A 17,843-nucleotide genomic window follows, 5' to 3' on the forward strand; every position below is an offset into this window, starting at 1 on the left:
CTTGTTGAAGCTCGGAGAAGTTATTCAAATTGCCACAGCTCCAAGGGGGTAAAGTCTAAATATAAACCAAGTTCATTTTGACCCAAATGATTTCATTCTGTTGCCCAAATGTAAATCTTGGCTTTCTGATAATGAAGTTCTGCATTTTTGAAACAAGTATGTTCTTATAAGATGCATGCATAGTTTTATTTACAAATGCCTACTAATGCCTTTAAAACAGATAAATTTTATAGCCCAGATAAGTACACTTATTAGATAAGTACACTTACCTGACATTTCATTTTCTCATCTGCAAAATGAATATAATCATCCTGTCTAAGGTTTATGCATATTAAATGGTATACGTGGGTGGCTAGGTAAGCTCACAATGTTAGGCTAAGATCATGTTATTTTCTTTCCTTATTGCTTTTAATTTTTGTAGATTTAGTATTCTAGATTTTCTTCACTAATATCTTAAACTTTTCTGTGAAATTTGGTAGTGTTTTTGACTTTAGATGCTTTATAGGATATATTTTAAATAATTTTACTCTACAAATTTTAATTTCTAGTAATATTTCATTTATTTTTTAGTAAAATAACTTACTTGGGAGTAACAATTATTAATTGCTAGTTCTAAGATTAATAGAATGCTTTGAATTTTGTTTCTATTGATTTATTTAAATTATTGTTATTGATATTATTATTACAGTTGTCCCAATTTTTCCCTCTTTGCCACCCCTCCAACCAGCACCTCCATTCTCTCAGGCTATCCCCACACCATTGTTCATGTCTGTGGGTCATGGGTATAAGCTCTTTGGCTACTCCATTTCCTATACTGTACTTTACATCTCCATGGCTATTCTATAACTGGCTATTCTTAATACCTTCACCTCTTTACCCATTTCCCTAACACCCCCTCTAGTCCGGCAACCATCAAAATGCTCTCTATATCCATGATTCTGTCTCTGTTACTCTCCTTTGCTTAGTTTGTTTTTCAGATTCAATTGTTGATAGATACGTATTTATTGCCATTTTATTGTCCATAGTTTTGATCTTCTTTTTCTTAAATCAGTCCCTTTAACATTTCATACAATAATGGTTTGGGGATGATGAACCCCTTTAGTTTTTTCTTATCTGGGAAGCTCTTTATCTCCCCTTCCATTCTAAATGATAGCTTTGCTGAGAAGAGAAATTTTGGTGTAGGTCCCTGTTTTTCATGACTTCAAATATTTCTTGCCAATTCCTTATAGCCTGCAAAGTTTCTTTTAAGAAATAGCTGACAGTCTTATGAGGACATCCCTGTAGGTAACTAACTGCTTTTCTCTTGCTGCTTTTAAGATTTTCTCTTTATCTTTAACCTTTGGCATTTTAATTATGATGTGCCCTGATGTGGGCTTCTTTTTTTCCATCTTGTCTGGGACTCTCTGTGCTTCCTGGACTTGCATGCTTATTTCCTTCACCAAATTGGGGAAGTTTTCTTTCATTATTGTTTCAGATAGATTTCCAATTTCTTATTCTCTTCTCCTTCTGGCACCCATGATACAAATGTTGGACCTCTTGAAGTTGTCCCAGAAGCTGCTCACACTATCCTCATTTTTTGGACTCATTTTTCTTCTTGTTGTTCTGATTGGTTGCTCTTTACTTCTTTCTTTCTTTCTTTCTTTCTTTGTAAATATATTTTATTGATTATGCCGTTACAGTTGTTCTATTCCCCCCCATCATTCCCCTCCACCCTGCACACCCCCTCCCCCACCATTCCCCCCCTTTAGTTTATGACCACCTGTCTCAAGTTCTTTAGATTCTATATTTCCCCTACTATTCTTGCCCTCCCCCTATCTATTTTCTACCTACTGTCTATGCTATTTTCTGTACCTTCTCCCCTCTTCTCCTCCTCCCACTCCCCTGTTGCTAACCTTCCATGTGTTCGTCATTTCTATGGTTCCACTCCTGATCTAGCTGTCCTCTAGGTTGGCTTTTGTTTTAGGTGTGGTTGTTGATAACTGAGATTGCTGTCCTTTCACTGTTCATATTTTTCATCTTCTTTTCTTATATAAGTCCCTTTAACATTTCATATAATAAGGGCTTGGTGATGATGAACTCCTTGAACTTGACCTTATCTGAGAAGCACTTTATCTATCCTTCTATTCTAAATGAAAGTTTTGCTGGATAAAGCAATCTTGGTTGTAGGTCTTTGGATTTCATGACTTGGAATACTTCTTTCCAGCCTCTTCTTGCCTGTAAGGTCTCTTTTGAGAAATCCGCTGACAGTCTGATGGGTACTCTTTTGTAGGTGACTGTCCCCTTATCTCTTGCTGCTTCTAGGATTCTCTCCTTCATTTTCATCTTGGCTAATGTAATGATGATGTGCCTTGGTGTGTTCCTTCTTGGGTCAACTTCTTTGGGACTCTCTGAGCTTCCTGGATTTCCTGGAAGTCTATTTCCTTTGCCAGACTGGGGAAGTTCTCCTTTATTATTTGTTCAAATAAGTTTTCCACTTGTGGCTGTTTCTTTCCCCCTTCTGGTACCCCTATAATCCGGATGTTGGAACGTTTAAAGATGTCCTGGAGGTTCCTGAGCCTCTCCTCATTTTTTTGAATTCTCATTTCTTCATGCCTTTCTGGTTGGATATTTTGTTCTTCCTTCTGGTCCATGCCATTGATTTGAGTCCTAGTTTCCTTTCCATCACTATTGGTTTCCTGGACATCTCCCTTCATTTCAATTAGTTTAGCCTTTATATGTTCCTCTAATTTGTGACTATAATCAACCAGTTCTGTGAGCATCCTGATAAACAGTATCTTGAATTGTGCTTCTGAGAGGCTGGCAATTTCTCTGTCGGTGAGAGTTATCAGCTCTGGGACTTTGAGTTCTTCCTGCGCCATCTTTGGGCTGTTCGTGCCTGTTACGTAGCAGGATCTGAGCCCTAGGTCTCCACCTGAGCAGGGCAACTCGGTCGCTCGGTAGTGATGCTTATGTTGGGGTGGGGTCAAAGAGCAACAATGGCGTCCCGTCTGCCGTCTCCTGCCGCAGCCCCCACAGGTGCGGCAGCTCCCTCCGTAACCGGACCCACGCGTTTCGTCCCACTGCACGCGAGTGTGCCACCGCCGTCAGCCCCCACCCCCTGGGGCCTGCGTGGTCCGTCTCACTGTGCGAGAATGTGTGACCATGGTCAGTCTGCTCCACACCCTGGGTCCAGGCCACTTGTGCGCCTAGGTCTGGGGATCTTCCTGCCCGACCCTGCTCTGCTACTGGCTCCGCCCCTCTTACCGTCCCTGTGGAACAATTAGTTGTAGTCGGACTTCCATGTAATTCAGTTTTCTGNTTTTTTTCTTGATTTCTGCTTCTGCTGATTCATTGTTAGTATACAGAAATGCCTTTGATTTCTGGATATTGACTTTGTATCCCGCTGTTTTGCCAAATTCATTTATTAGTTCCAGCAATTTTTTGGTAGAGTCTATAGGATTTTCCATGTACACTATCATGTCATCTGCAAACAGTGACAGTTTTGTTTCCTCCTTTCCGATTTGGATGCCTTTTATTTCCTTTTCTTGTCTGATTGCTGTGGCTAGAACTTCCAATACTATATTAAATAGAAGTGGTGAAAGTGGACAACCTTGTCTTGTTCCTGATCTTAGTGGAAAAGCTTTCAGTTTTTGCCCATTCAGTATGATGTTGGCTGTAGGTCTTTCATATATGGCCTTTATTATATTGAGGAATGCTCCCTCTATTCCCACTTTGCTGAGTACCTTTATCATAAATGGGTGTTGTACCTTATCAAAAGCTTTTTCTGCATCTGTTGATATGATCATGTGGTTTTTGTCTTTGCTTTTGTTTATGTGGTGTATTACATTTACTGATTTGTGGATATTGAACCATCCTTGCATCCCTGAGATGAATCCCACTTGGTCGTGGTGTATGATCATCTTGATGTATTGTTGGATGCGATTTGCCAATATTTTATTGAGGATTTTAGCATCTATGTTCATCAGCGATATTGGCCTGAAGTTTTCTTTCTTTGTTATGTCTCTATCTGGTTTTGGAATTAGGATGATGCTGGCTTCATAAAAAGAGTTGGGGAGTTTCCCATCATTTTGGATTTTTTGGAATAATCTGTGAAGAATAGGGGTTAGCTCTTCCTTAAATGCTTTGTAGAATTCTCCTGTGAAACCATCTGGTCCGGGGCTTTTGTGTGATGGGAGTTTTTTTATTACTGCTTCAATTTCATCTGCTGTTATTGGCCTGTTCAGGCTTTCTACTTCTTCATTGAGTTTTGGAAGATTATATTTTTTCTAGAAATTTGTCCATTTCACCTAGGTTTTCAAATTTCTTGGCATACAGTTCTTCATAGTAATTCCTTACAATCCCTTTTTTTTCTGTGGTATCAGTTGTAATCTCTCCTCTTTCATTTCTGATTGTGTTTATTTGTGTCCTCTCTCTTCTTTTCTTAATGAGCCTACTTAAAGGCTTGTCTATTTTGTTTATCCGGAATTAATTCTATCACTTTACATATGTACTATACTTCACCCATATAGTAGTTCTACTTTATTGATAGATCAGGTAATTTTGTTATATGGTTTTAAATATATTTTGTTTAAATATGTGTACTGGTCTGTGTTAGTGGGGAAGGAATTGTTGTTACTTGTATTGCTAGAAGCAATGAAAAATTAATGCAATTAAAAGTTGTTACATAGCTTAGGTACAAGCTGCATCATTATTAAAGCACAGCATTACTGGCAGGTGCTATAGTACTTTTCAGGAGAGCCCAACCCATCCTGATTTCTCCTCTCCCAGAGGAAGGACCAGTCATTAAATATCTGCTTAATTTTTGCTTTTTAAAATGTTGTATCTGTATGAGAAAGGTAAAGTAATGGAAAAAGCATTGTTCCTCTGGGTAAAAAAGATAACCAAAAGTAGATAATAGTAGCTTATATTCTTACTGAGTACATGATATCATTTTTAATAAAAATCATTTTGCCTCATGGTTTACTTGTAACATATAGCTGAGTAATTTTTGTTTCTGATATGGTGATTATTTACTAAGAAAGTTAAGGTCCCTCAAAGAAAATGTTTCTTGGCCCTCTTAAATCAGACCCTTACTTTACTCTTCACTATTTTACATTAAATTCTATAAAGAACAATGTTATTATTTTATGATGTGGCAACATCTTTCCTGCGATAGGAACACAAAATAAGTGATCAGTCTTCTGTGCAGAATTCCTGAGCCTTTTGAAACTGGGTTGCTTCTCAGCTTTACCCAATGCTAACTTAGGGTTAGATAGGCTTTCCATGCGCTTCTAGCTTTTAAAAATTTATTACTGTTGTTTACTTTTTATTTTCCTTGTTGCTGGGAGTTTTAGCTTTAAAAAGTATTTATTACATAACTTTAGCAGAGTTTGGCAGAGGGGAGTGGGATTTGAGTTAGATGTGCATGTTCAATCTGCCATCTTCATCAGGAAATTATACTGGTTATGAACTTCACTTGCCCAGAATTTCTTTGAATCTCTTTGAATGTACTTCATTGTGTGTTTTGCTTCAAAATGAGTTTTTCATGTCCTTTCCTTAACTGAGGAATTAGTCTCAACATGTAAGAGATTACCCCCTTCCTGCTTTTTAAAAAGTTTTCTTTAACTAATTTTTAGAGACTCTGATTAATTTACTTTTTACAGTTATGTGCTTTTATAGATGATTCTGGTTTGTACTTAATGTGAACAATTTAAGCAGTACAAAAGTTTATAAAATACATCCCCTTTCTCCTATCTTCTAATACAGTCCAATCTTCAGAGATAATCGTTGTTTATAATTTGATGTTTAGTCCATTAGACTTTTTTTGTACATCTGCAAGCGTATATTTTATTTTTAAAAGATATTTATTTTTAGAGAGAGGGGAAGAGAGGGAAACATCAATGTGTGATTGCCTCTCCTGCGCACCCTACTGGGGGCTTGTTCCCTGACTGGGAATCGAACACACAACCCTTTGCTTCACAGTGCAGTGCTCAATCCACTGAGCCATGCCAGCCAGGGCCAAGCATATATTTAAAAATATATATCTAATACTATGTAGTTTTTCTGGCGTGAGTCTTTTTGTTTAATTACATGTAATGTACATTCTTTCCTATGAGAATGTGTACTTCATTCTAAAAAGTATAGCATAGTGACTTTAAAGCTAGACTAAGAATGGTGCTGGTTCATACTAAGCACTTGCAACAACTGTTACCTGTCATCTGTTGTTTATTGTTTTTAAAGAGTATTTGCTGTTAAATTATATAAATGTTTGGTCACTCTATAGGACATCCAAAACTGATAAAATGTTGTATGTCTATTGCAATTGAAAATTTAAAAATTTATTTAATTTTTAGAAGTGAAATTTTGAGTGGACTATTATTTATGTTCACAAGCTTAACTGCTTGGCAAATTTATTTTCAGAAAAGTTGTACCATTTTATACAATCACAACAGTATGTGAAAGTGCTTGCTTACCAATGCTAGTTGTTAAAAATTTTAGTTTTTATCAGTCAAAATATTATACATTTTTCTGACAATTCACTATTCTCAAGGCCTGATTTGTGGTACTACCATGATCCACAAGGTGGGGCTAGTTTTGTGGATGTCTACATACACAGACAAGGTTTGACTAATAGTTAATGAAAGTATAATCACATACCTCCCAGAAGTACCTCTCATACCTCACATACCTCTCTAGAAGTATTTTGGGTATTATTACATATCACAAATTACTCCTTCATTTTTAGAGGATAGTATCTTCCCAGAGATTTGTGGGAAGCTATGAATTTTAAAACTGACTATCATGTGATTATTAATGTAACATGTACAGATATCTACCTGTATTTTTCAGACCATAAGATGCACCTAGGTTTTAGAGGAGGGAACTATGAAAAAAATTTTGAAGCAAGAAATGTGCTTCACTTATTTATGTTATTAATAACATAAATAACGTAATATTTCACCAATGTAAATGTAAACAGAACTCAACAGCAGCATTAACAACCATTATTCCTCCCAAATGGGGGGTGCATCTTATATTCCGAGAAATATGGTACATAACTGCTACGGTACGACAAATGTGTATCGTACTGGAAATATACATAAAATGCGATAGGACCATTCAGTTACTGTTGCAAACTGAATGATCTCATTGCAATTTTTCTGTAATTTATATGTTTCTTTCAAGAGCAGTAAAAATATGAAACATAACACTTTTTTTGTTGTCTATGGGATACTTCTTTATACTCCCAAGGCCTAGGTTGGAAGCTTTTATTCTTTGCTTATTTCAGATGAAAAGGAATTTATAAAGACAGAATAGTTTTATTTTAGAGCACAGATTCTGCAACCAGAATGTCTGGATTCAAATCTGGACTGTGCTGTTTTACTGTCTGATCTTGGAATTGCTACTTGACCTTTATGTGCCTTCGTTTCCTCATCTTTACAGTGGAGACCATAGCGGTAGCCACACATCTCTTAGCACTGCTGTGAGAATTAGATGAATGATGTGTTTATGACTCAGAATAACTTTCCTGGTGATTTTCCCAAAACATATTTTGGAAAGTATTTTCCCACTAATAATTCCCCAGAACATAAAAATAACCTACTTAATTTTACTTTGGTTTATCTCCTGGTATCTGAGTTTCAAATGGCATATATTCATTGTTATTCTAGTTTCTCAATGTACATTCAATGAAGAATGGGTCGTTGCTTATTGTCCAATTTGCAGGTTGGTTAAACTATATTTTATATCTTTATAGCAAGTACATGCAGTGGACTAATAATAGTTTATTTAATAAATGATGTTGGCAAAATTGGACAGATACATGCAAAACAATGAAACTAGACCACCTTCTTAGGCCATACACAAAAATAAATTCAAAGTGGATTAAAGAATTAAATGTTAGAACCAAAACCATAAAATTTCTAGAAGTAAACATAGGCAGTAAAATCTCAGACTTTTCTTGTAGTGGTATTTTTTTCTGATATATCTCCTCAAGCAAGGGAAATGAAAAAAGTAAACAAATGGGACTACATCAAACCAAAAAGTTTTTCCACAGCAAAGAAAACAAACCATCCACAAAATACTATAAAAAGACAACACATTCACCAATACCTCTGATAGGGGGTAATATCCAAAATTTGTAAAGAACTTATAAAACCCAACACCAAAAAAATTATTCTAATTTAAGAATACACACTTATCCAAAGAGGACATACAGACAGCCAGTAGACGTATAAAAGGTGCTCAGTATCACTGATCATCAAAGAAATGCAAACTAAAACCCCAATGAGATATCACCTCACACCTGTCACACTGACTATCATCAATAAATCAACAAACAACTAGTGCTGGCAAATGTGGAAAAAAGGAACTGTTTTGCACTGTTGGTGGGAATGCATATGGTGCAACCACTGGGGAAGACAGTATGTAGATATCTCAAAAATTAAAAATGGAACTGCCTTATGACCCAGCAATTCCACTTTTGGAAATGTATCCTAAGAAACCTGACACACTAACTCAAAAGAACATAAACATCCCTATGTTCACTGCAGCATTATTTACAATTGCCAAAATATGGAAGCTGCCCAAATATCCATCAATAGATGAATAGATAAAAGAGCTATGTAGCCCTGGCTGGTGTAGCTCCGTGAGTTGAGCATGGGCTGTGAACCAAAGGATCATGGTTCGATTCCCGGTCAGGGCACATGCCTGGGTTGTGGGCCCGGTCCCTAGTGGGGACCATGTGAGAGGCAACCACACATTAATGTTTCTCTCCCTCTCTTTCTACTTCCCTTCCCCTCTCTCTAAAAATAAAAAAAAATATTTTATTGTGGGGCATTTGCACAGTGAGATACTACTCAGCCGTAACAAAGAAGAAAATCTTACCCTTTGCAACAGTATGGATGGACCTGGAGAACATTATGTTAAGTGAAATAAACCAGTTAGAGAAAGACAAAAAACATATCATTTCACTCATATGTGGAATCTAATGAAAAAAGTGATCTAATAGGCAAAATAGAGACAGACTCATAAATAGCAGGCTGCCAGTTCTGGGGGCCAGGGGTAGGAGAAGGAAAGATGGAAAACAAAGGAAAAAGGAATCTTAAACATGGATAACAATGTGGTGATTGTGGAGGAGAGGAGGAGATAAGGAGGGTAAAGGTAATGGAAAAGTACAATAAAAAAATAGATAGCTCTGTAAGCCCTGAAGTTCTGAAGGACTTCTAAATGTAATAGGGAGTGCAGACAGGTGCAGACTGTGAGGCGGAAGACTAATGAGTTATGGATATACTAGTATTAGGATGTCCTGAAATGTATCCAGATGAGTATTCATTATTCTAGTAAGCAGTTGGATAAACTGATCTGAAAATTAGTGAAAAGGTCAAATTTAGGAGTTCTTAAACCACAAGAATAAGTGAGATTACCTTGGATATAATGTAGCATTAGAAGTCAACTAACAGCAAAACTGAGAATTTAAATGAAGGGAAACAAAGAAAGCCATGAAGAGAATGAATTATCCGAGAGTAAGAAAACCCAGAAAACTGCCCCCAACAAAAACCATAAGGAGAAAAACTGAAAAAGGGTAGGATGTATCAGTAGTGTCAGATAATGCAGAGTAAGATTAAGAGGTGGAAACTGCCCTTTGGATTTGATGATTAAGGAGTCATATAATCTTACTGAGAACAATTTCATTGCAATGGCAGGAGGCAAAGCCTCATGCTGTCTTGAGGTCTAATATAGGTGTCCCCACCCTGCAGGTTTCGATCAGCACCAGTGCCAGTCCAGGCCTGTTAGGAACCAGGCCTCACAGCACTTGAATAATCCTGAAACTATCCCCCACCCTCCCCCATGGAAAAATTGTCTCCCATGAAAGCCATCCCAGCTTCCAAAAAGTCTGGGGACCTCTGGTCTAAGAACAAGATGAGGAACTAGAAACCACATGTGTAGGGGATTCTCTTAAATTTAAAAGAGGACAACCCATGGCTGGCATGGCTCAGTTGATTAGAGCGTACATCTAAGGGTTGGGGGTTCCATTCCAGGTCAGGGCATGTACATAGCTTGTGGGTTTGATGTAGACCGAGGGGGTGGTGCAGAAGATAACTGAGAGATGTTTCTCTCTCCTGCCCCCTCCCTCCCCCCTCTGTCCCCTCCCTCTCTCTCTGAAATCAATAAAGATTTTTAAAAAGATTTTTAAAGGAGAGAAAAGACGAGATGACTTAAATTTCTATAAAGCCTGTGTTGGAGGCCTCTTCCTAATCCCTTAGTGCCTGACTTCTCTCAGGGGTGCAACTTCTCAGACAGCCACAGCAAGAAGCTTGGACTTTCTAAGAAACCTGGGCCATGGTGGGTTCAGCAGATATTAAATTTCCTGCTACTTCTCATAGGTTGTATAATATCTGTAGGCACATCACTGTCCTCTAAGGGCATTCCAGATCATGTGTGCTACAAATGCTAATTCTTTCTCTTTGTTGCCAACTCAAAAGACATTGCCATAGGTAAATGAATGGTGACATTATTATAGGACCAATCTTAATTTGTCTATAATGTATTTTCTAAAAACTTAGTCGTTTACAAACTTTATCATTGATTATGAATTTTCTTTTTCTGCCCTCTCACAAACAATCATGCTGCATCAGTATGCTCTGAGACTGTTGCTGTTCCTTTGAACTGAAAAGTAGTTCAGTAAAGTTGTTAATGCATTCAAAGCCTTAGCCTGAGTGCACTCCGTGTTTTTTGTTGGTTCTGGGTGTTCCCTGTTGTTTCCGGATGTTTCATAGCTAGGAATTCATGATCACTGGGTGTTTATTCTACTATCCTTAGACAGTTGCTTTTATTTTCTGCCTTTTTACTACTAGTACTGTTTGGAGGGCCTTGGCAAGATTTTCTGTGTATCAGGGCTGTCCTCAATGAGCTTGGGAAAAATATTTTCAGATCAGAAAAAAGAAAAGACTGTTTGCTGACACAGGCCTCTGACTTTGCCTTCACCTTTATGTAGTGCTAACTCACTTCCTACCAAGAAAGTCTGTATACGAAGGAAATGCATGCCTCATGTCATTAGGAGCTCTACCTGCTCATCTTCCTCTGCACCCTAACCTTATTGCTACTATAGCCAGTACTTGGAAAAACAATATGCCTTATAAGAGGATATATGGAACACAGGCTAGCCATTGGGTTTTAGCCTCCAGACTCTTAACCATTGACTTTGCCCATTTTATTTGAAGTCTTCTTCCTAAAGTCCTTTTATATGCTGGTTCCTCAGTAAGAACCTTTTTGGGAATCTCTGGCTTATCATTGCCTCCATCCTTGCTGGACATTATCCTAATAAGCTTCCTTGACTATCGGGAATAGAACGAACACAAATTTATTCAGCTTACTCTAACTGGGGTCCAGGGGAACAGGGCTGCAGCTGTCTCACTAGTCCAAGAAAATACCATGTGCCTCCAAAATTCAATTTTGGTTACAATGAAAATCCTGTTGTCATAAAGTGATTGTTATCTAACTCTGCTTATGGTCCCTTTATGCAGCCAAAGTGTCAGATTTAATCCATCTGTCTGGCCCTCAGATTTTTGCCCCTTTAAACATGTCTTTTATTTATATACACACACATATATATATATAAAATGAAACATGTCCAAAATGGCTGGCTGTATACAGCTTTTTCTTCAGCTTGCTTCTCTTTTTAGTTAAAAACACCACCATGTCCTCAGTTACTCAAGTAGAAACCTGAGAGTCATATTTGACTTCTCCCTGTCTAACCTCACTAAAATCCATTCACTCTGGCTCTTAAATGTCTCAAACAAATATTCACAGCCTTACATCCTAATTTGCTACCATTCTACTCCAGGCAACGTTCATCTTTTACCCAGATTACTGTGACAGTCTCCTAACTAGTCTTATTATCTCCATCTTACTACTCTTTGATTCTTCAGACGAGAAATGTTTTTCAGGAGTGCAAGCTGACCATTTTTCCCCTGCTTAAAATTCTTCAGTAATTTTACCATTGTCCGTAGAAGGAAGTCCAGACTTTTGTATAACCTAGCTTATCTTTGTGCCATTTTTTCACTTACATTCTCTGCCTCAGCCATCCCACACTTTCAGTTTTTGGTCTAGCATATTCATCCTCACCTTCAAATGCTTTAACTTTGAAATTAATCTTCTGTATTTCAACCAGGTAACTCATGCATTTATTCTTTATAATGGAGCTAAATAGTACTTTAGAGAAAATTTCCTGGAACCCTTCAACTAAATTAATTTTCTTTGCTGTGTACTTCTGTATATAGTAACCTTTATTTTTCATGATAGCACTTAGTACATTTTAATTTTAATTACTTGTTAAATATCTAAACTTCAAGCTCTGTAGGTAAAGTCAGCTTGCTGTCTTGCCTGTCAATGTGAGCTGTCCAAAGTTGGAATGAACTTTCTTCGGAGCTTCCGTTTCCCATCACCTGTGGTGTTCTTGTGTAAGTCGACGAGCTCTGAGTTGGAACAAATATAAAGAACCACTGGGAAGCTTTTAGGTCTTTTCCAGTCAGAAGATTCCTTTTTTCCAAACATACAAATATAGCTGTTTTAAAAGGTTCTGTCATTCAGTGTACAAGAATTACACCTCATTGAAAATATTGAATATTCAATGACTAATGAATATGACTGACATATGGAGCACCTAAGATTTATTTCTAATTTAGAGTGCTGTATCTGGAGTTTTTGAAATTGTTATATTTTGTATCTCTTACAGGTGAAATGAATCAGAAGTACAAGGAGCTAAAAAAAAGGGAGGAAAATATGGACAGTAAGTGTTAGTCTTATAGATATGAAAATACTGTATTTTCAGGCAGCTGTTCACTTATGCCAAATCAGAGGTCTCATTTGGGGAGGGTAACATGGCTAATAAATGCAGAAGTGTGGACATTCAAAGCGTTTGCCTTGAAGGATTACTAAAGATCTAGTGTAGTTAGGGGGTAGGTAAAGAGTTCTGAAGAGGTGTGTGTATGTGAGTATACGTTAGGAATAAATTTTAAATCTTATACTTATAATCTGCATAGAGAATCTGTATAGACCACTTACTGATTGAACATTGAATATTCTCTTTTACCTGTTTCACTGTTTGCCTTTAATATCTTTCACCTTTTTTGTAGCTTTTACAATATTTACTTAATTATTTATTGTTACTTGGTTCTGTCACTAACTAAAATTTAGTAGCTTATGGTTGTAGCTTAGATTCCCTAAGGCTGATGTCAATAGTTACTTTCAGAGAAGCATGCTATAAAACAATAATTGCCAACTCTGATTTAACAATATTCTGATTTTCCTTTAAAATCTCAGTAAGTACCAAAAACTATATCAAAATTCATTGTTTTATGCTAACCATAAAATACTTTTTAAGTTTGTATTTTTTTGGAAGCTCCATAGAAATACTTTAAGAATGTAAATAAGAGCAAATTGTGTATTGGTTCTATATTAGACAAGAAAAAAGGATTTCATAGAATATTTATAATCTGAAAAAGTTATTAAATTGTTTTAGACAAGATTAATGCAGCATTCTAAGTAAAATACACATTTTCAGATAATGTAGGTAATTAATACTATTTTCAAAAGTGAAGTTAATGGCTTATAATAGATGTTAATTGTACGTATATCAAATAGATTCTATGTAAACACAGAAATTTTTTTATCTCCTTTTTATCTTCTGAGCTTATATAAATGTTTAGTTTACTTGTATCATATAAGGTCATAAAATTAAGCTTATAAGAGTTTAAAAGTATGTAGCCCTGGATGGTGTGGCTCAGTGGATTGAGTGCTGGCCTGCAAACCAAAAGAGGTCACCAGTTTGATTCCTGGTCAGGGCACACGCCTGGGTTGGTGGCCAGGGCCCCATGTGGGGATGTGCCAGAGGCAGCTGATCAGTGTTTCTCTCACACATCAATATTTCTGTCCCTCTCTTTCTCCCTCCTTTCCCCTCTCACTAATAAAGAAATAAAATCCTTAAGAAATAGAAAATAAAACAAAGTTTGGAAGTATGCAGAAATGTTCTTATTGGGTACCTTTGGTTTTAAAAAATATTTATAAATATTTTATAAATTTACTTTTCTAAAATGTACTCTTAAGGCCTACAAATCAGAATCTATATGGTGTTAAGTATGTCAATAGTATTCTTTCATCATTATTTCTCAATCGCCAGCTTTTATTGAGACTTTTGAGGAAACTAAAAGCCAGGAACTGGAACGGAAGGCACAGATAGAAGCCAGCATTGTTGCGCTTTTGGAGCATAGTAGTCGGGTAAGTACCATCCACCTGTCCTGGGGTCCTTGTTGTTTTTACTGTGATTATCTTTTCCAACCAAAAAAAAATGCAGTGGTTTACTATTACTTTTAAACCATTTCCTTTAGCCCTGACCAGTCGTGGCTTAGTTGGTTGGGCAGAGTCTCACAAAGTCAAAGGTTGCCGGTTTGATTTGCAGTCAGGACACGCGCCCAAGGTGCAGGTTTCTCTCTCACCTTGGTGTTTCTCTTCCTGCCTTTTCCCGCCCTTTACCTCTCTCTATAAATAAATAAATAAAATCTTTAAGTACTAAATAAGTAAATAAATGATCTCTTTCCTTTAAATTCCCTCAATTATTATTTTATTTCCTTAAGCTAGCTATTAATTTTTGTCTTTCTAGCAAAATTTAGCTAACTAGTTGAATAATAGGGGAAAATGACATATTTCAGTATTATATATATGCATTTGATACCAATAATCAGCAGTAAATGAGGGACTAATTCAGAGTAATTACTAAGATTCTCTTCCATTATTAATCTATTGGAACTTTTAGAAATAGCATTGGCACAGATAAAATGTAAAATCCAGATACATTATGTTGGAAAATGTTAATATATATGTTAATATATTTTTACACTGTAATTTGTATTGTAAATAGAAGGAATTCTTTTCTTATAAGAATCTACAAGAGAATGAGATGTATAATGAGTATCTTGACTCAGCAAAACATGCTTATTGAGTGGTCTCTAGTGTGTAGTACCGTGGGAAGAAAAATGCTTGGTTTCTTTTCAATATTCTTAGTGTTGTAAGATTCAGATCAGTTCTTAAAATAGTGTTGTTGCATTTTCGTGCACTTAAATAAAGCAAATGTAAAACAAAGTTTGAATTTTAACTTAGCCTGTCCTTACTGAGAAAACCTGATTTAAATGTCACTGTATTCTTCTATAAAATGTATGTAATAAGTGATGTATTTTGAAAACTACCCAGTCAAAACATTCAGTCCTTTAGCAGTTTTTTCTAAGAGGTTTATTGAAGAATTAAATTGGTGGAATTTTTTCATTTTTATTTTTCTGCAAATACAGAATATAAATCGTATGAAACAGGTATCCTCTATCACCAGTCAAGAGCTGAAGATAATGCAGGATGATCTCAATTTTAAATCTACTGAAATGCAGAAATCACAAAGTACAGCTAGGAATTTGACTTCAGGTGAGAAAACAACCTAGGTTTTAAAAATCTCTCTCTTTTTTTTCTGTAATAGCATGGAACTTTTAACATTTACTAATGTTATTCTCCTTGAATTTTTTTGAAAGACTGAGGATATAATTTATGAGTGCCTATTGTTCCAGTCATTTATAGTCTCAGAATTTTGTCTAACTTTTCACATCAACTTAATAGTATTTCATTGGGTAGTAGTCTTCCTCCATGCCTATGCGAGAACTTAAATATTTCTACGTTAAAAAAGAAAAAATCCAGTCTCTTTTTTTTTGAGGAACTTTCAACCTGGTGGAATGACAAGTAAACAATTAAAATACAATGAAATAGTGCTATGATGGAAGCATAGGAGCCATGGAAATACATACATAGGGCTCATATTCACCCCCGTCTGGGTAGTTAGGAGAGATATCCTAGAGGAGGTAATATTTTAATATAATTAGTTTCACCCATAATGACTAACATGAGAACAGAGCAACACTGTCTGACAAATGTAATGCCAGCCACATACATAATGTTAAATTTCCTAGTAGCCATGTTAAAAAACTAAAGAGAAAGATGAAGTTTAATAATACATTTTATTTAACCCACTGTATTCAAAATAAGGTCATTTTATCATAATCAATATGAAATGATCAATGAGATTTTTAAATCATAGCCCATCTACCTTTGGACTAGACACATTCAAATGCTCAAAAGCCATTCGTGGCTAGTGGCTGTCATTTGGATAGTACAGGCAGAGAGTTTAGAAACAATATACGAAATTGACCTTAAAGAGCCTAGGATAAATTCATGTGAAAACTTGTGTGGAATATTTCATTTTTTGAACTAGTGGATTTTAACTATTGGTGTTCTTTATGCTAACACATGTGGTGACATTGAATTAGTCATGTTTTTATTTGTCTACTTGGAATTACTTTGACAGTTAGTGAAATCATGGGGAATGAAATGTAATTAATATTTACACACTTAAAAATGGTGACTGATTCTTTAACTATAATAATAGATCCATAATGTTCATTTTCCTGGAATCCCAACATCTAAAAAGCTCTTGGCAGTAAAAGCTAATCTGACCAGAACTGACATGAAGCTATTTATAGTCTTTAATTATCCTGCTGTGACTGTTCATAGTTTTCACTGCAGTGTTTATGTACTTGAGGAAAAGATGCTGCCTCAGACCCTACTGTGGGAGTTATATAATAATTAGTACATGCACTGTATTACTTTTCTAAAATCAGAAGAATTTTGCATTCTAAAACAAATTCCTTAGGGAGATTTATTTAAGGGATTATGGGCCTATAAATACACACTGAATGCTATTAATGTACAATTGAATTTAAATTGATGATACAAGTGGACATTTGTTATTATTCTACACATTTAAGTATATTTTATCTGCCCAGATATGTTTAGAGCCTATTTACCATGGTTTTATTTGTATATCTGAATTATATGCAAAAAAACTAGAGGAGGTAATTCTAATTTTGATTATTACCTACTATTGGTTTGATGACTAGTATTTTTTAATTATGATTAAAACAACAAAATTCACCATCTTAACCATTTTAAATATACATCGTTGTAGTATTAACTCTATGCACATTTTGTGCGATCGATCTCTAGAACTTTATTTTACGAACCTGAAACTTACACCAATAAACAACAACCCCCTAGCCACATCATATTTTCTGTTTCTGTGAGTTTGACAACTTCAGGTATCTTATATAAAAGGAATCATATAATATTTGTCTTTTTGGGAATGGTTCATTAACTTTTGATAATGTTATTCAGGATCATGTATCTTGTAACAGGATTTCCTTTTTTTCAAGGCAAATATTCCATTGTATTACATACTACATTTTATTTACTAATTTATTTGGTGGTAGACCTTTAGATTTTTCCACCTCTCAGCTATTGTGAATAATGTTGCATTGAACATGGGTGTGCAAATATCTCTTTGAGATTCTATTTTCAGTTCTTTTGGATATATATGACTGAATATTTTTACCTCTTGATTTCTTTTTTTTATAAGCCAAAGAATGTTATGTTTTATTACTCTGTCTAAGAAATCTCTTTTTTTGAGTTTTCAACCATAATTTTAAGTTCTTCATTTACCTAAGGTAAATGTTAATTCAAGTTTTTGCTTCCTTGAAGCTGTCTTTGTGTAAATGGCTGTTGAGAAACATGCATTTTTAAAAAGGTAAATATCAGCACCAGGGAATGAATTCAGATATCAGGACTTTGTATTTCTTTCCTAATTTTATAATTTGTGTTATATTTTCTTTTAAAAAAGTAGACATTATATTTTCTCTGGAGATGCAGAGTTGAAAAAGAATTAGAACAGGTTTCAATGAAGATAAAAATTTAGTTCATTACTATGATAAAGATCT

The 17,843-nt window shown here is 35.6% G+C and overlaps 1 protein-coding gene across 3 annotated transcripts in view; it reads left to right on the forward strand.

The window, feature by feature from the left end:
* IFT74 (intraflagellar transport 74) overlaps positions 1 to 17,843 on the forward strand; it is a 104,756-nt gene that overhangs the window by 58,913 nt on the left and 28,000 nt on the right. For all 3 annotated transcript variants that reach the window (XM_037060619.1, XM_037060618.1, XM_037060620.1), the window contains 3 exons: positions 12,716 to 12,769; positions 14,159 to 14,256; positions 15,321 to 15,447. In XM_037060619.1, coding sequence (XP_036916514.1) covers positions 12,716 to 12,769; positions 14,159 to 14,256; positions 15,321 to 15,447 — 279 coding nt within the window. The remainder of the gene's footprint in view (positions 1 to 12,715; positions 12,770 to 14,158; positions 14,257 to 15,320; positions 15,448 to 17,843) is intronic.

This window comes from Sturnira hondurensis, unplaced genomic scaffold (genome assembly GCF_014824575.4).
Source record: "Sturnira hondurensis isolate 20B ecotype Veracruz unplaced genomic scaffold, ASM1482457v3 Scaffold0012012, whole genome shotgun sequence".
NCBI classification, from domain to species: domain Eukaryota; kingdom Metazoa; phylum Chordata; class Mammalia; order Chiroptera; family Phyllostomidae; genus Sturnira; species Sturnira hondurensis.